The sequence below is a fragment of the Chiloscyllium punctatum genome, chromosome 6 (assembly GCF_047496795.1).
Source record: "Chiloscyllium punctatum isolate Juve2018m chromosome 6, sChiPun1.3, whole genome shotgun sequence".
In the NCBI taxonomy this organism is placed as follows: domain Eukaryota; kingdom Metazoa; phylum Chordata; class Chondrichthyes; order Orectolobiformes; family Hemiscylliidae; genus Chiloscyllium; species Chiloscyllium punctatum.
In genome coordinates this window covers 79,161,201-79,180,691 of record NC_092744.1, presented here as the reverse complement: position 1 = coordinate 79,180,691, position 19,491 = coordinate 79,161,201, and the positions used below count along the sequence as shown (strand labels likewise).

At 43.0% G+C, this 19,491-nt stretch overlaps 1 protein-coding gene across 2 annotated transcripts in view; it reads right to left on the bottom strand.

The window, feature by feature from the left end:
- LOC140479122 (glypican-5-like) overlaps positions 1-19,491 on the bottom strand; it is a 578,521-nt gene that overhangs the window by 369,911 nt on the left and 189,119 nt on the right. For both annotated transcript variants that reach the window (XM_072573060.1, XM_072573062.1), the window contains exon 3: positions 582-1,276. In XM_072573060.1, the coding sequence (XP_072429161.1) occupies positions 582-1,276 (695 nt within the window). The remainder of the gene's footprint in view (positions 1-581; positions 1,277-19,491) is intronic.

Here is a 19,491-nt window from a genome sequence, read left to right as displayed (position 1 = left end):
TACAGAACCAGACAGACTGTGACACAGAAACAATTAGATAGAGAGAGACAGAGATAAAGACACAGAGAGAGACCGAGAGAGAGAGAGAGAGAGAGGAGGGGAGAGAGAGAAGCACTGTAGCATAATCATTTAAATAAACAGGTGAAGCTAAGGGAGTGAGTGTGAAAGGAAGGAGGGAAAGGCAGGACAGACAGACAGATCAACGGTGAGACTAACAGAAGAAATACATAAAGATGAGAATAAATAGAGAATGAAGAGTTAAAGAGGAAGAAATGAGCAGAAAAAGCATTAGACAGAGGTGCACAAAAGAGCAAGAAAAAGATGATTACTCAGGTTGAGAGAAAGATAATGTACTTTTGCAACCACATACATATTGGGAAAAGCATAGCAAGACTGAGAGCCAGGCAGTAGCAACAATAAGAAAGAGACTCAAATAGTGTACACATTTTGCAAGGGAAAGATACACTCAGAAAAAAGAGGTCAATTAATAATATTACATTTGCCTGGAACTTAGACCCTCAACAAACCCCTAGAAGCGTCCAAGCATTGCTATTAACACACAGTTACAAATCTTTACTTACTGTAGTAGAGATTTCGGGTCCATTCAGCTGGGCGTGCAAAATAGCTTCATTAACCAGTGGTGCCACTCTCAGTAAAGCCAGCTCCACACCTTGAGGTCCTGTAATGATACTGGTGAGCTCGTTTAGGTTTGAAATGTAGGCCTGCCAGTGAGGGTCAACATCGGCAACATTGGCCAGGCATCCCCGCATCACATTCAGACAATAGGCTACACAGGGTTTGATCAGAGTAAGGCCATGGCAGTGAGAGCAATATTGCATCTTCACCAGGGCTCTGGTACACTCCCGGGTAAAAACAATGTTCTTAGTCATATTTATCACCTCGCTGCCTATGTTCAGGACCTGCAGGAGAGTTTTCATTGCTTGCAGTGGCTCGGCTATCTCAGCTACCATCTTCATAGGGTAGCTTCCAAAGGGGTTGATATTCTGCCTGGCCGACCGTAGGCACTCTAAGTAATCCAGAGAGACCTCATTTAGTCCAGGGTGTATCAGCCGATTATAAACCAATGGGAAAAGGTTGTCAAAGAAACCCAGGACCATGTCCTCAATGCTCCAGCTCGTATCCAGGACATAGAGTGATAGGTCAGTAAACAGCCCCTTCACCACCTCTGTAGCCTCCTTTGCCATTGTCCTGTACCCTGTCTTGAACATGGAGTTGGTATGATTGCGGGCACTGTGAATCAAGGATATAAAAGCCTCTGCCAAAGGAAAAAAAGGAACTTCAGTAACAATAGATTCAACATATTCAGGAATCCATCAGAAATGTTTTGCACATTCCAACCACTTCTACTAAAGGTCCCCTTACTCCCCTCTCATTCTAAGTCCCATTCATCACCAATTTAACATTGACAGTGAAATTCTTTCAATAAACCTCTCCACCACTAAACCACCCACCCACACCCTGTCGAAACACTCCAACCTCATGCAAACTCAGTCAAGGTTGAGAAATCCATGCAAAATGGAGGATCTAGTAGACCCATTTTACACCAAGGGCAATGGGATGGAATTTTGGAGAGTTTCATTAAACTACAGAACAACTGTTGGTGCAGGACGAAAAGAATAGAAAATGGGTTTGAAGTGATGTCTACGGGAGAATGGAATTGAGGAAGGCAAGTTACATCTGTTTCGTGCTAAAATGTTTATTTTCCAAATCACTCAGATCCAACCCCTCTTCAGGAATGTATTAACGGTCGACAAAATAAGGAGTTGAAGTGCAAAATAAAAGTGGAAACAGGGCAGCAAGCTAAAAAGATCTTCACTGAACCTACATGTGTCAATTTTTCATGGTCAGTGATGGGTATTAACCATATCTCCCTGAACAGTGGCTTATGAGAGGCACATATAATATTGACTTCAGCACTGTATATTTGCAAATATTGTAAAGTTCAGTATTCGTAACAAGAATTATATTTTAAAATGTCTCCTTTCATTAAAAGATGGAACATAATGTCTGGGCAGTGAGATTATGAGGACATACCAGACAGCTATGTTCAGAGACAGGTTTACATGATTTGGTTGCCACAGAGGAAGAAAGTCAAGCAGAAAGCTCTTGAAACATCAAGTGAGAACTATCACACACAAGACATCTGCTTTTTGAAAGAGTTTTAACATAGTTTTAACTTAGCCTGAAGAGCTGGGTTTTATTCTTGGACTAGATTCATGTAATGCTACGACTCTGTCAGAAGAACATTGCACAGAAAAAAAAGAGCTGAAATAAAAACAGGAAGTGCTGAGCAAACTCAGCAAGTCTGGCAGCATCTGTCGAGACAGAAACAGAGTTAACCTTTTCAGGCTGATATGACTCTGCTATTGAAACCAGTAAGGTGGATTTTGATTGCATTAGGTAGTTAATGCAGGAGGACCACTGCTTTAGATTGAAGTGTTGGTTGCCTGTTAAACAATATTTGATGCAAGTTGATGTTAGTTTGCTTGTTACATACAAGTCTTAAATAACATAAGAAGTAGGAGCAGGAGTAAACTATTCAGCCCTTAAACCTGAAACGATCATGGTTGATCTCATCTCAGCCTCAAATCCACTTTCCTTCCCCTCCACAGCCATTTAATCTATTCATAATTAAAAACCTGTCTATCTCCTCCTTATTCAAAGTTCTGGCATCCACTGCACTCTGGGGTAGCGAATTCCACAGATTCACACTACTACCCCTTATCCTAAAACCACGGCCTCTCATTCGGGATTGTCCGTCAAGTGGAAACATCTTTTCTACGTCGTCTTTGTTTATTCCCAAAGGGCCTGTTTCTATGCTGCATGACGCCATGATCTGTGCAAAATTGAATAAGTTGGATTTAGAAGAATGATAGGCGACCTCATTGCAACATACAGTATTGTTAGAGGTGGGGGGGGGCTTGACAGGGTAGATATAGTGAGGTAGTTCCCTGGTGGGACAGTATTGGACCAGAGGACATCAGCACAGAATAAGGGGGTTGCCCATTTCAGGTTGAGGAGATTTCTTTTCTTTCCCTCACAGAGGGTAATAACTCTGAAAGTCTTTACCACAGATACTGCGTTGTTAAGAATATTCAAGGCCGAGATTTTTAATCAGTATGGTATTTCGAAGGTTAAGGGGAAAAAGACAGGAAAGTGGATTTGAGGATTACCAGATCAGCCTTGACCTTGTTGAGGGAGATGGGCCGAATGCCCTATCTTTGTCCTATGCCTTATGGAGTAACGTTACAATATAATAAACGCTGTGTGCTCAGCCTTATTTTGTTTCAGTCCAGACTGACCATTCCTTTACATCCCAAGCATCTCATAGATTCACTGTGTCTTTTGGTTGCTGCTGGCCTTACCCTAAAGACGAGAGCTTCGACACCAGTCCGAGCTACGTTTTATTCTGCCCAAGCTACTCCATATCAGTTGGAGAAAGGATTTGCACTTTAATTACCTTGTTTTTATGTACCATGACCGCTGCCACCAAACAAGCTTACAAATCGATTATTCAAAATGTCCTGCTGCCAACAGAATGAGAGACAGCATGTAATTGAGTAATTAGAAAGGCTTTGGCAGTGTGCAGGACAACTATGTGATTGCATTATACCTCATTAAGCTGCCAGAAAGGTGTCAGACTGCCTATTTGAATTACCTGCAGCACCGGACAGACAGTTTGTGACAGACTGAAACACAATCGGCGCTGACAAAGCTCACAACGAGGTGAAACAATTTGGCACTGGGGAAAACTAAAATAACTCGCCACTGCTCCATTAATTTAAAGCATAAGCTCAGCTTCCTGAGGATCCCAGAAATAAGCCTGTTTAAAAATATCGTCAATACTGTGACAGGGAACTGGAGGAGACCCCGATTGAGGAATAAAGCAGACGGTAAATGAATTCTGGGAGAAAGTGAAGACTGCAGATGCTGGAGATCAGAGTCGAGAGAGTGTGGTGCTGGGAAAGCACAGCAGGTCAGGAAGCATCTGAGGAGCAGGAGAATCGACGTTTTGGGCCAGAGCCCTTCATCAGGAACTCAATCAGCCTTATTCCTGATGAAGGGCTCTGGCCCGAAACGTCGATTCTCCTGCTCCTCAGATGCTGCCTGACCTACTATGCTTTTCCAGCAACATACCCTCGGCTGTAAATGAATTCTGAATGGGCAAAAGTTTTTTCTTGTTCAAATTCATTCACGGGATGAGGGTGTCACTAGTTAAACCAGCATTTATTGTCCATCCCCAATTGAGGTGGAGAGTCAACCACATTGCTGTGGATCTGAAGTCACATGTATGCCAGACCAGGTAAAGATGGCAGCTTCCTTCCCTAAAGGGCACCAGATGGGTTTTTCCTGACAATTGGTAATGGATTTATGGTCATCACTAAACTCTTAATTTCAGAAATTATTGATTTAAAATTCCACTATTTGCCATGGCAGGATTTGAACCCAGGTCTCCAGAATGTGACCTGTATCTCAGTTTAGCGCTAATACCACCAGGCCATCACATCATTGGCAGCTCACTGCAATTTCTCCAGAGAAATTAGGAATGAGCAATAATTGTTGGCTGAGCCCGTGTCGCCCACGTCGCATGAAGAGAGACAAAAAAAAACTGAAGAAAGTCAAGATTTAGTATCGGAAATTGTTTCAGATATGAAGCCCAGGTAAAGTTGCAAAAGTAGGAAATTCAAGAAGAAAGTGCTGCTCTGCTTGTGGTATGTCAGATCATACTTGCAGCCAAATGCCCAAATCCCACAAATGAATGGAAAAGAAAGCCAGGTCAATTTCCACTTGGCTATCTGCTCCAGGTCAATGTTAAACCTGTGAATGAAAATTTGAAACCACTGAACAGTCCATTGAGCAGAGCTTCAGACATACCAGAAATGAAGTAATTGAGCAAAAGGGTAGAAATCCCAAGAACAGCATCTAGTATTGCAACAAATTTAAGTTTCATGTGTGGATACTTTAGCTACTGAAGCTTTTACAATACATCACAGGAATGTTCATCAAAACTCATGCAAAATGAGATACTGTGCATGACGGCCATCACATCTTCACAGACAAATAATTAAAAGATATATTTCTGTTGGGATTGTAATGACTCAGCCAGATGGACCTCATAGAATATGAGTTCCCTGATTGAATCTGTTAACTTGATCCAATCAGGGAATCCTGGCTGACAGGTGTAAACAGGAGTATCAGATATCCTGTTTACTCTCCATGTGCAAAGAAAGGGTGACTTGGTGTTGGCCCTCTGTGGAATTAGAGCCTAAAATGTGTTGCTGGAAAAGCGCAGCAGGTCAGGCAGCATCCAAGGAGCAGGAGAATCAACGTTTCGGGCATGAGCCCTTCTTCAGGAATGCTCCTGCTCCTTGGATGCTGCCTGACCTGCTGCGCTTTACCAGCAACACATTTTCAGCTCTGATCTCCAGCATCTGCAGTCCTCACTTTCTCCTCTGTGGAATTATTTCAACTTCCATCTTCACAGTTAACTCAACAGCTCCCACCCGCATAGCTGTCAGCCAGGAAACTTCCTTGAACTGTGAACACAGCCTGTCAAAATGCCACTTTGCATCCTACCTGATTGATTGGTCATGAGGGCACATAAGGAAGTGAGCCTGACATCAGTCTTAACAGCTTCAACTGTAATTACATCAGCTCAAAAGTATAAACGGTCTCCTGGAAGAGCAAAAGGACACACAAAGAAGGTTTTCTCACAAGTTTCATGAACCAAGATTTCTGAGCATTTTCATGTTTATATAAATGGTTTGGATGTGAATTTAGGAGATTTGGTCAGTAAGTTTGCAGATGACACCAAAATTGGAGGCGCAGTGGACAGTGAAGAAGGTTACCTCAGAGTACAACAGAATCCTGACCAGATGGGCCAATGGGCTGAGGAGTGGCAGATGGGGTTTAATTTAGAGAAATGTGATTTTAGAAAAGCAAATCAGGGCAGGATTTATACACTTAATGGTAAGGCCCTGGGGAGTGTAGCTGAACAAAGAGACCTTGGATTGCAGGTTCATAATTCCTTGAAAGTGGAATCGCAGGTAAATAGGATAGTGAGGAGGCATTAAGTATGCTTTCCTTTATTGCTCAGAGCACCGAGCAATATATGACCTTATAGAGGGGCATGGATAGGGTAAATAGCGAAGATCTTTTCCCGGGGGTGGGTTGTCCAGAACTAGAGGGTTTAAGGTGAGAGGGGAAAGTTTTACACCGGAGCTAAGGGACAGCTTTTTCATGCAGAGGATGATGCATGTATGGAATGAGTGACCAGAGGAAGCGTTGGAGGCTGGTACAATTACAACATTTAAAAGACATCTGGATGGAAAGGTTTAGAGGCTTATGGACCATGTGCTGGCAACTGGGAATAGATTAGTTTCAGATATCTGGTTGATATAGACGAGATGGACTGAAGAGTCTGTTTCTGTTCTATACATCTAAGACTCTATGACTTGTTGCTTACATATTCCTTTCTGAATCTCCACAACTTGCTAGATATTTCAGAGTTGGCTTTGGAAAACAATTGGAAGACACAATCTGGAGTGCCCTGCTGTCAGGGAGAATGTAATCTCCATTGACTAATCCATTAGTCTTTTTAATGTCTTGCTGCATCTGCATATGACCATTTAGTGACTCATTGACAATGACACTCAAGTGTATTTGCATAACTATCTATACTTTCCATTCTCTCACCATTTAAGAAACACCCAGCACATCTGTTCTTTCTGCCTCACATTTTCCACATTATAATAATACATCTGCCATGTTCTTGCCCAATCACAAAGCCTGTTCAAATCCTCCTTTATGTATTCATCACAATACGAGCCATACCGGACTCAAAACTTGTTTCGCTCTCCACGGGTGCTGCCAGATCTGCTGAGTTTCTCCAACAATCTCTGAGTTTGTTTCAGATGTCCAGCATCTGCAGTATTGTATTTCTGATTAGCTCTGTCTGATCCACAAATTTGGAAATGTTACATTTTACCATCCTTGTGGTACTCTCTAGTCTCAGTCTGTCAATGTGAGAATGACCCATTAATTCCTACTTTCGGTTTCTATGAGTTTGCCAACAATTAATCTATTTCTTTCATGACCCATTGACGGAAAAAGTTGACTTTACATAGAAGGCTCACCAGGGTGGCATGGTGGCTCAGTGGTTAGGACTGCTGCCTCACAGTGCCACACACCCCGGTTCAATTCCAACCTCGGGTGACTGCCTGTGTCTGTGTGGATTTCCTCTGACAGTCCGAAGATGTGCAGCTTAGCTGGACCAGCCATGGGAAATGCAGGATTACTGGAATACAGTTGGGGTGTCAGGTCTGGTTGGGATATGCTTTGGAGGGTTGGTGATGGGCTGAATGGTCTGCTTTCACACTGTAGGGAGTCTATGAGCAATTATCACAACAGCTCAAGAGTATCTTTGAAGTTAAAGCATTGACAATAGTAATGTGGGTTGATGGTGTCACACATTGTAAAGGTGAATGGAAGTATTTGATGCAGGGTAAACTTATGGCCAAGAAACTTGGGTGTTGCTGGCTAGCTATCAATTGTTGTCTGTTCCTAGATCACCAACTAGAATGGGGATAAACAAACATTAGCTTGAATCATTAAACATCTTGATGGTGAATTTTGTTTTAGAAAAACTTGAGTGATACATTGGGAAAGAGCATCACTGGACAAAAGTGAATAGAAACCTCTGGAAGCCATTCAGCAGAAGTCAAATTTTTCCAACTTATTAGCTCTAAAGAATGGCCACCTATTTTCCAAATGTACATTTGTTATTGAACTGTAAACGGCATATATTCAACATAGACATTCGTCATTGTTCGAAACATCAGATGCTACAGGTACACAACTTTCAGTCCGATAAGATTAGAAACCCCACCATGTACGCTGCCCAGTGAATGACATCTTCCAATGACAGTTTCCAATAAGTCTCCCAATTCCCATTCATACCAACGTCAATTAAACACATTCATACTTCGATTCCTATCAATCCAGCAAAGGAGGAATTTGCACTTGGAAAAGAGAAATTTTTGCTTTGGATAAAAAAAATTCCCCTTGGGCTTTCTTGAACCAAGTCACAGAGTCATAGAGATGTACAGCACGGACACAGACCCTTTTGTGCAACTCGTCCATTCCACCAGATATCCGAAATTAATCTAGTCCCATCAGCCAGCATCTGGCCCACATCCCTCTAAACTCTTCCTACCCATCCAGATGCCTTATAAATGTTGTAATTGTATCAGCCTCCACCACTTCCTCTGGCAGCTCATTCCATACACGCACCACCCTCTGCATGAAAACGTTGTCCCTTAGGTCCCTTTTTATATCTTTCCCCTCTCATCCTAAACCTATGCCCTCTAGTTCTGGATTCCCCCGACCCCAAGGAAAATACCTTGTCTATTTACCCTATCCATGCCCCTCATGATTTTATAAACCTCTATAAGGTCACCCCTCAGCCTCTGATTCTCCAGAGAAAACAGCCCCAGCCTATTCAGTCTCTCCCTGTAGCTCAAATCCTCCAGCCCTGGCAACATCCTTACCAATCTTTTCTGAACCCTTTCAAGTTTCACAACATCTTTCCAATAGGAAGGAGACCAGAATTGCACACAATATTCCAAAAGTGGTCCAACCAATGTCTGTATAGCCGCAACATGACCTCCCAACTCTTATCTCAATACTGTGACCAATAAAGGAAAGCATACCAAACACCTTCTTCACTACCCTATCTATCTGTGACTCCACTTTCAAGGAGCTATGAACCTGAAATCCAAGGTCTCTTTGTTCAGCAACACTCCCTAGGACCTTACCATGAGGTGTACAAGTCCTGTTCTGATTTATCTTTCCAAAATGCAGCACCTCACATTTATCTAAATTAATCTCTATCTGTCACACTAAATTAATCTGCCCATTGGCCTAGCTGATCAAGAGCCTGTTGTAATCTGAGGTAAGATTCTTCACTGTCCATTACACCTCCAATCTTGGTGTCATCTGAAAACTTACAACTATGCTTCCTATGTTCACATCCAAATCATTTATATAAATGACGAAAAGCAGTGGTCCCAGCACCGATTTTTGTGGCACTCCACTAGTCACAGGCCTCCAGTCTGAAAAGCAACTTTCCACCGCTACCCTTTGTCTGCTCCCTTCAAGCCAGTTCTGCATCCAAATGGCGAGTTCTCCCTGTATTCCATGTGATTTAACCTTTCTAACCAGTATCCCATGGGGAACCTTGCTGAATGCCTTACTGAAGTCCATATTGATCCACTGCTCTGCCCTCATTAATCCTCTTTGTTACTTCTTCAAAAAACTCAACCAAGTTTGTGAGACATGATTTCCCAGAAAGCCATGTTGACTATCCCTAATCAGTCCTTGCCTTTGCAAATACATGTAGATCCTGTCCCTCAGGATTCCCTTCAACAACCTGCCCACCACTGATATCAGGCTCACAGGTCTATTGTTCCCTGGCTTGTCCTTACCACCCTTCTTAAACAGTGGCACCATGTTTGCCAACCTCCAGTCTTCCAGCATCTCACCTGTGACTATTAATGATACAAATATCTCAGCAAGGGGCCGGCAATCACTTCCCTAGCTCCCCACAGAGTTCTAGGGTACACCAGAACAGGTCCTAAGGATTTATCCACTTTTATGCATTTTATGACATCCAGCACCTCCTCCTCTGTAATATGGACATTTTTCAAGATGTCACCATTTCCCCACATTCTATGTCTTCCATGTCCTTCCCCTCAGTGAACACCGATGCAAAATACACATTTAGTATCTCCCCCATTTCCTGTGGTTCCATGCATAGGTTGCCTTGCTGATCTTTGAGGGGCCCTATTCTCTTCCTAGCTACCGTTTTGTCCTTAAAGTATTTGTAAAAACCCTTTGTATCCCATTTGCCAAAGCTATCTCATGTCCCCTTTTTGCCTTCCTGATTTCCCTCTTAAGTATACTCCTACTGCCTTTATACTCTAAGGATTCACTCGATCTCTGCTCTCTATACCTGACGCATGCTTCCTTCTTTTTCTTCGCCAAAACCTCAATTTCTCTCGTCATCCAGCATTCCACTTTGCCTTTCACCTTAACAGGAATATACTGTCTCTGGACTCTGGTTATTTCAGTTTTGAAGGCTTCCCATTTTCCAGCCGTCCCTTTACCTGCGAACATCTGCCCCCAATCAACTTTTGAAAGTTCTCCCTTCATTACATCTAGATTTCAACATACATCCTCCTCTAAAGCACACCAACTTGTCATAAATAGCGACAGGTGTCAAACCCAATTCACACACCCCCTCCCCTGTTTCACTTATACGTCATGCGCGCAAAGACATTTCCTGATCCCACAAAACCAACCCAGGATAGACCACCTCAAGAGGCTGGATCTCAGTTCTGAGATGTTGGAAGTCTTGAAAGGTGGAATGAGGAACCCTGGAAGGACAGCAGAGATTACTGTCTCCAATGCAAGCTGGCTGTAGGACCTGCCTCCTTACTTTCTCTCTACTGCAGCTTACTCTGATGATGATGCTCCTTTAACAAGGTTATGTTGCCCTTGTCTTTTTTCAGGAGGTTGTAAAGACCTGTCTGGGGTGATTTATTTGAGGAAGCATTTTGGTTTAAAAAAAAACACTTGTACAATTAATGGTAACATCCTGAAACATTTCCATATTACAGACGAGGAGGTACTGGATGTCATAGAATACATAAAAGTGGATAAATCCTCAGGACCTGATCCAGTGTACCCTAGAACTCTGTGGGGAGCTAGGGAAGTGATTGCTGGGCCCCTTGCTGAGATATTTATCAGTTCTCCCAGCTCAGCTTTCCTTTGGTTTGGTTTGGTTTGGGTTTTAGCAGTCTGGCTATTAGCTGAATGCAGGCAGTCAGTTTTGAGGCTGCTGGTCCAAGAAACAGCTACATGGAAGAAGGTGTTCCATGCTGAGTCCCTCTGCCATCTCTCTCTCTCTCTCTCCTGTAAGATCCCCATGTTTGATTTTACCTTTTGTGCCAAGGGGTGTTTGTGGGATTGTTACAGGAATTTGGAATAGCATCATTAAGTTGGGATAGTCTGTTCGGTTTTCGGACAGGTTGTTATTCTATATTTGTTTCTTTTTTGTTTGAGTTTCATTTAGTAATCTTGTAAATAAATTCTGTTTTGTTTGAAACTAAGTGGTTGGGCCAGCTGCATCACTTCTTGATTATCCACTTACACCTGCTTCAAACAAGTTAGGGTCTGGGCTACTTTCGTGAAATGTTTTGAGGGGATCTGGCCTGGTCCATGACATTACTAAAAAGAAAATAATGTAACCAACATTATGCCTCCACCCCCTCACCATTCATTACCCCTCACACAGCCACGTCAACCCATGCCATCTCATATCCTCTGTTTCTCTATTCACCCATCACCCAATATGGTACCATATTCCTTGTACCAACTAACCTGATCCTGTATTTGCAGAGTAAATCAATTTTTACCTTTACTCTATGAACTGCTACTGATCCCCACCCACATTATTTAGTTTAAAGCCCTATCTACAGCCTTAGTTATACAATTCACCAGGAATCTGGTCCCAGCGTGATTCAGGTAGACCTGTCCCAGGGTAACACCTCTTTCTTCTCCAGTACTGCTGCCAATATCTCATGAACTCAAACCCATTTCTTCCACATCAATCTTTGAGCCACCCATTTACCTCTTTAATCTTGTTGACCTGTTGCCAATTTGTTCAATTAGTAATCCAGAGATTATTACATTTTTTGTTTCTAATTTAGCCCCTAGTGCTTATATTCCCTGAGCAGAACCTGTTTCCCATTTTTGCTTATATCGTTGGTACATACATGGACCACAACAACTCGATCTTTCCCCTCCCACTCCAAGTTCCTTTGCAGCTCAGATGAGATATCCCAAACCCAGGCACCAGGTGGGCAACAGAGCCTTCGGGACACTTGCTCCTGGCCACAGAAATCAGTTTCTATACGAATTCTGATTGCAACAACATCTCTCTTTTCTCGCCCCTCTTGCCATCTCTCTGCACCACAAAGCTATGGACAGTTTGCGCAGCCTCCCAATAGCACCCACTCTTAGTCTACACAGGAAGCAAGAATCTCCAACCTATTAGCCAAGCTTGAGGTTCCTTCAGCTCTACCTCCTGCATCCCTCTACCTGCCTCGTCTGTAGTCCTGTCCCTGAACACTGACCGAATTCAACGTAGTTAATCTAAGAGCTGGGGCAGTCTCCTGAAACATAGCCTATGGGTAACTATTTCCCCTGCCTGATATATTGCAGCCTTCAAAGCTCAGGATCCAACTCATCTGCGCCACAGTTCGACAAAGAACACTTGCTGCAGATGTGGTCACTATGAACCACAGTGGGGTCCACCAGCTCCCACACCATGTAGTTAAAACATGTCACCGGACCCGGCTGCTCTATTTTAGTTCTTAATTTTAATTCTGAAATATTTCATTCTGGTCTTTTAGTTTGTAGCCTGTAAATATTTCCCCAATTGACCTTCAGTCTGAAAATAACCTTCACAAGGTAGTCAAATTAGCAGCTGTCATCAACGAATGAATTTATGGTTTTCTTGTGATGTCACTCTTTTGAGCTGAACCCCTAATTCTGGCCTTCAATTTATCCCATTAAAATATTCCTTACAAACTATGAACCAAAAAAAAACCAAAAAGCACCTTGTCCACTCTGCACCAAATTCCCATGCTGCTCCAAATTCCCCAAACTATATACTCACTCCTGACCGTGTGAAGTTTACTGATCACCATATTTGAAATTTACTGTGCCACATGAAACATTATTCAACTGTGTTCATAACTAAAAGACTTATCAGGTTATTATGAGTTCAATGCTTTCAGAAACAAGATTGTGTTCTTCGAAAAAAAATGAGAGGAACAAGGTGAAAATGGTCATCCTGGCATCATGAGTAGCCACCCCTTATCATTGGCCGAGAGGACTTAGACACATGTTTGGCACAGCACAGAAAACCATCCCCCAAAGTAATCAACAGGGATAAGTGAGGAGAGACAGGCACAAGCAAAAGCAGGCAGTGAGCAGAAATGGAAAACAGAAAAGAGATTTCAGATGTCATGTATGTGATTTGTAACCATTATGATTCTTTAATAAGTAGAGCTGCTATTTTAACATCATGCATTCTTCAGTTAGCTAACACTGATGCTATTTAGGTCATAGCATCACAAGAGGGTGGGGAAGGCCCTCAACTTCTCTCTTAAGCATGGCTTCAAGAGGACCTTCAGGACTCTTCCAGAATATGGATACAGAGAAAGAAACAAGTACAAGGTTACTAAATTTACTCAAATCTAAAACTTTAGACTTTCCTGTATTTGGTATTAAGGACATTGTTCCTCAAAATCAATTGACTCTTTTCAGAAGAATCCATCCTCTCTTGAAGAAAATTAATAAGAAGTCAAATTATTTACTTATGACTCAGAACCTGGCCAGGAGCTGTAGCTACAGCAACAGCAATGAAAAAGGTTCCTCTGAGAGATGAGAGCCTGATCATTGCTGGAAAGTAAGAACATCACCTTGTATTAGTTCAATCATCAGTGAACACAAATGAAGCTTCAAACGTTTTATTTACAGCTAGTAAATGATCACGGAATCTAAGAAGTCCAGAATTATGCAGTTAGGTAAGAGATCTTCAATCCTGCAAGAAAGATATCTCAGAACCTCAACATAAACTTACAATGAGAACATAAACTTACATAAACTTACAACAGCCTATAATTAGACTCCATAAATCATTTGATAAGCTGAATCATGAAAGATTATTGCAGGATGTAAAATGCCACAGTGTAGTTTGTAACATATTAGCGTGGATAGAAGGTTAGCGAGGTAGCAGATAGCAAAAGGTGTGTCACTTTCTGATTGACAAGATGTAGCAAGTGACATGCCACAGGAATCAGGACTGGAGCCTCAGCTTTCCACAATTTACACAAATTACTTGGATTAAAAAGCTACGGTTACTAAATTTGCCAATGAAACACAGATAGGTAGGAATGGGGGTTGTAAGGAGATTACAAAGGAATATGGATAGCCTAAGTGAGTGGGCAAAGATGTGGCGAATGGAGTGTAATGTGGGAAAATGTGAAATTGTCCACTTTGGTGGAAAAGGTTGAACCAGCTGAGTTTGCATCTGCAGACGTTTCGAAGGATAAGAAACACACATGACCCTGAGAGATCGCAACAGGCTGCATGTGCAAAAGATGCTTCTGCTTCTGAGAGAAAAATGTATCATCCGTTTAAGACTGAGATAAGGATTTTTTTTTTCTCTCTCGCGGGTGGTTGAGTCTTCAGAAAGACCCTCCTCAAAAGTCAGTGGAAGCAAGGTGAACATTTCTAAGGCAGAAGGATGTGAAAGTTTATCCAAGGTAGGTGGAAAACGGAGTGAGAGTGGGGTGCTGGAAAAGCACAGCAGGTCAGGCAGCATCCGAGGAGCAGGAGAATCGACACAGTCCTGATGAGCCGTACACTGCTTCCACGCTGTCCCCAGGCTATGCCTCGGTCACGAGGACTTGGGCAACTTGGCATCGTCGAAGAAAGAACTTCGAAAACGGAGTGATCGGATCAGTGGCAGAGTTACTCAATGGTGGAGCAGGCTTGGAGGACAAGTGGCCTACTGCTCTCGATTTGTATGTTTGCACAGACTTGATAATGGTCTGAGAAAAAAACTCCCAATCTCAGAAACAGCCCACCCATTCAACAATACAAGCAGATGGTGTAAAGCTATCCAGGGAAGAGGAGACACTTCACTGGAGGCTCACTGATGATGTTACCTAATATGGTGATGAAACGTCTGAAAACGAACCTTCCAGCTCAGCCAGCAAATTTACATCCGAGGAGACTCTTAAGTCCAAATTTGTATAAAGCCAATGTTGGATGTTCAGAGATTGGTAATATGTATAAAAGTACAAAAGAATCTCATCAGTAAGTCCTGAGGCACTCAAGGGAGCCATCAGTAAAGAAACAGAGCCCAAATTACAGAGCTCCTACAACAGAGAAGTACCTTAGTCAAGCTTAAAGTAAAATAGAACTTGGATGTGTTAAATGGAAGCAAGAGTTAAAGAAGTTAAAACAGATTGAACAGCAAGCTCACCCATTGTTCATCGCATGGCACCATTAAGCCTCAGAGTTTGAAAAAGAAGCTTTGGAGTGAAATCAAACAGTTGCGCCAACTACTGGATAAGGCAACAAAGGAAATCACAGGCCTCCAAGTCTCGCACTCCAACATCAGCCAGCAGCCGGAAGAACTTCAAAGGAATAATATAGAGATAGGCATTACAGCTTCACAGAGTTGCCAGCAGTCCTCAGAGAAAAACAAGAACTCAGAACTGTAAAAGGGAATCTTGAGAAGAATTCCCCAAATCCTGTGCAGGGATGTGTGTGAGATTTTCACTTCTGAAGCATCAAAGAGATACCTATGTGCAAGGAAAGGTCCCTCTTTTGCTGAAATAGATCACTGTGAATTATTAGCTGAGGAAAACACTCTTTTCCAATCCACGAGTGATGATCTTAACTCTAAAAGAGAAGCTTTCGAGTGAGTAGACAGAGATCCTTACTTACATCTGTAGAAGGTGTAGAAGGCTTTTCTAAAAAAGCACAATCTAATTTCTGGAAGCAATCAAATGCAGAATAAAAAAGGTATCCAAAAAAAGATGTGCAAGGAGATGCAGAAATTAAAACCTCAAGGTTTAGCCAGTCCAAATTCTTAGTTGAGATCAAAACTAACAGGGTGGTGACAGACTCTATGTCCTACTTTGTCCAATGTTCTGTTAAGTCTCCTGAACATGGCATTGCACAGCAGAGATCCATTTAGAGTTCTACCTAGAGATTCTAGATAACCCACTCCCATTGAAGGAATCCCAGAAAGCCCACCTATGAAGTCTTCGCTTGTTCAAGAAGCCTCCTTCTGTCTGTCAATTAGCTACTATGGACGAAATGATAACAAGTAACTGTGTCCCACATAGCGTCTGCTTTTGGTCCCCATTTATGTTTGAAGACAAGGAAAATCTTGTCCAGTATGTCCATTAGGTTTCTAATTATAAAACACTCCCTGCGCTGAGAAAGTATTCCAAGGACTCTGAGCACTTTAAGACATAAGAAGGAAATGCTAAGGTATTGCATAACGACAAATATTTCCTACTGCCTTTGCTGTTTTTTACGAAACCTCTATTTCAATGACCAAGTGAAAGAAATTAAGAGAAAAGGCATATTTCAGGAAGGTTAACATAATTTGCATTTTTGGTGTTCACTCCTGCCTTTAATAGCTTCCAAAGTCAAGAACCTAAAGGTATCCCCATGTATGGCTGGTGGGAACTAGAATGGATAGGATAAATAGACAAAGTCTTTTCCCTGGGGTGGGGGAGTCCAGAGCGAGAGGACATAGGTTTAGGGTGAGAGGGGCAAGATATAAAAGAGACCTAAGGGGCAACTTTTTCACACAGGGGGTGGTGTGTGTATGGAATGAACTGCCAGAGGAAGTGGTGGAGGTTGGCACAATTGCAACATTCAAAATGGGTATATGAATACGAAAGGTTTGGAGAGATATGGCCAAGTGCTGGTAAACAGCTCTGGATTAGGTTAGGATATATGGTCGGCATGGTCAAGTTGGACCGAAGGGTCTGTATCCGTGATGTACACCTCGATGACTCTATACTATTGAGAAATACAAAATGAGGTTCTAAAATTGAGAGTCTGTTTCAGAGGGGAAAGTCAGTTTTGTGGCTGTGGCAAGCTCACAGGGTAACTTGGCATGGTTTTCATACAATTTGCTGCAAGCTGTGGGTTATCACTGGCTGTGGGGTTACTGCAATATCACTATATCACCTCCTGACTCTTACTTTCAAATCAGATTCTGATTCCAAAATGGACTGGTAACGGTGTGCTGTGATAACTGCTTGTGTTCAGGATACTGTTTGGCAAATAACTTGACAGACAGCACAGCTGATCCAACAATACGCTGGCCTATCCTAATATCACCTTAGTGCGATTGGCTAAATGCCATAGAATGGCAGGAGCTGAGCATAAAATGCAGCTGTAAGTTCAGTCTCCAGAGGGGTAACTGACACGAGCATGATATGGGAAGTAGCAGCTCTCTATTTTAAGAAGATATGAACAAGCATTTAAACAGCATTGTAAATATACTTTAATAACAGAAAACAGCAGGCACCAGACAAGCCATTCATTACACAGAAAGCAGCTCTGATATCCAGTTACTGACATTGGTTCATTTTTATCATTCCATATGTACAGTGGAGCTAGATACAGGCTAACAAAGGAAGAGAAACATACAAAGGGAGAGAGAATGAAGCAGAGACCAACACAGAAAAGCACTGTAAAAGACAGACCAACACCATGACACACAGAGACAGATTATGAAACACCCAGAGCAAAAATGTAAGAGACACAACGTGACACAGAGAAACAAAGACATAGACCAGCATAATAACGGGTATGTAGACAAACAATATGGGAGACGTGGATAAAGCCCAACACTGTGGGGGAGACAGACACAATGCAACACCACGGGGGAGACACACAGAGTAATTGTAGGGAAGACACACACACACAGAGACACTGTGGGGGAGACATAGAAACAGCGTAACACCAGGGGGGAGACATAGACATACAGAGCAACTGTAGGGGAGACACATACACAGTGCAACACCGTGAGGGAGACACAGACACTGAGAGGCACTGTGGGGGAGACACAGACATACAGAGCAACTGTAGGGAGGCATAGACACAGAGTTACGCCATGGGGGAGACAAAGACACAGAGAGACACTGTGGGGGAGACACAAACACAGTACAACACTGTGAGGGAGACATAGGCATAGTGAAACACCGTGGGGGAGACACAGAAACAGAGCAACACCGTGGGGGAGACACAGTCATAGTGCAACACCGTGGGGGAGATACAGTCATAGCGCAACACCGTGGGGGAGACACAATCATAGTGCAACACCGTGGGGGAGATACAGTCATAGTGAAACACCGTGGGGGAGACACAGATACAGAGCAACACAGTGGGGGAGACACAGTCATAGTGCAACACCGTGGGGGAGATACAGTCATAGTGCAACACCGTGGGGGAGACACAGATACAGAGCAACACAGTGGGGGAGACACAGTCATAGTGCAACACCGTGGGGGAGATACAGTCATAGTGCAACACCGTGGGGGAGACACAGATACAGAGCAACACCGTGGGGGAGACACAGTCATAGTGCAACACCGTGGGGGAGACACAGATACAGAGCATCACCATGGGGGAGACACAAACACAGTGCAACATCATGGGGGAGAAACAGACATAGTGCAACACTATGAGGGAGTCAGAGACACAGAGTAACACTGTGGGGAGACACACAGTGCAACACCATGAGGAAGACACAGATACAGACCAACACTATGGGGGAGACAAAGATACAGTGTAACACCGTGGGGGAGACACAGCCACAGAGTAACACATTGGGGGAGACACAGATAGGAACAGAAAGAGGTACAGAACAACATATTAAGGCAGGGGCACAGGTTCATCCTTTTCTGACACAGCCCCTTGGGATTCAGAATGAATTGCTTTGACAGTTGATTTGATGGGTTCCGAGATGGCCAACAAGGTGTGTGTAATCCACAAACTCGACCACACTGCAGGGCCGGAGCTGCATGAAGGGTCTGGTAGTTGGGGGTGTTTGGAGGTTTATGCATTCTCTCTGATGCCTCCTCTTTCACTCTGCATTTTAGAGATGGAGTCTCTCAACATCTCCAAAACCTTCCTGAATCTTGTCCATTGTAGTCAGTCACCAGCCAGGAGCTCCCATAAATCAGCAGGGATGTCTGACCTCTTCAGAGAAGCTTTGTGGGTATTTTCTAAAGAATTTCTGCTAATCTTCTGAGAGAATGTTGGGATCTGAATACAGCAGTTGCTTCAGGAGGCAAACAGGCAACGTGCTTTCACCAAAGAGCTGGTGATTGGCACCTGAATGCTGGGCAAAAAGATTTGGGGTAATACATTACCATTGGACTACCTTTTATGGCACTGGATACAGAGAATCAGATAATGGCAGCTCTGCTGGTGCCTTGAGGTGCCCACTGTAGATTATCTAAATCGCTAAAGCATATATGAGTGCTGGGATCACTGCTACCCAGGAAACTACAATCACAGTCTTGGATTTGAGATCCTGGTCCTCAAATACTCCTATCCTCCACCAGCCAAAGGCACATTGGAGGTGATGATGAATTTCATCATCAATATCTTCCTTCGTCATGAGATGGAAAATGATCCTTGTTATCCAGGATCGTGCCTTTAACTTTATCAACAAGGGGGAAAGGGGGCAAGGAGGTGTTGTACCATGCTAGATAATTGGAAGACTTGCAATACCCCCTCAACCTTCCCAGTTTTTTGCTGCAAAACCCATGAAATGGTCTCCTATTCCAACCCACA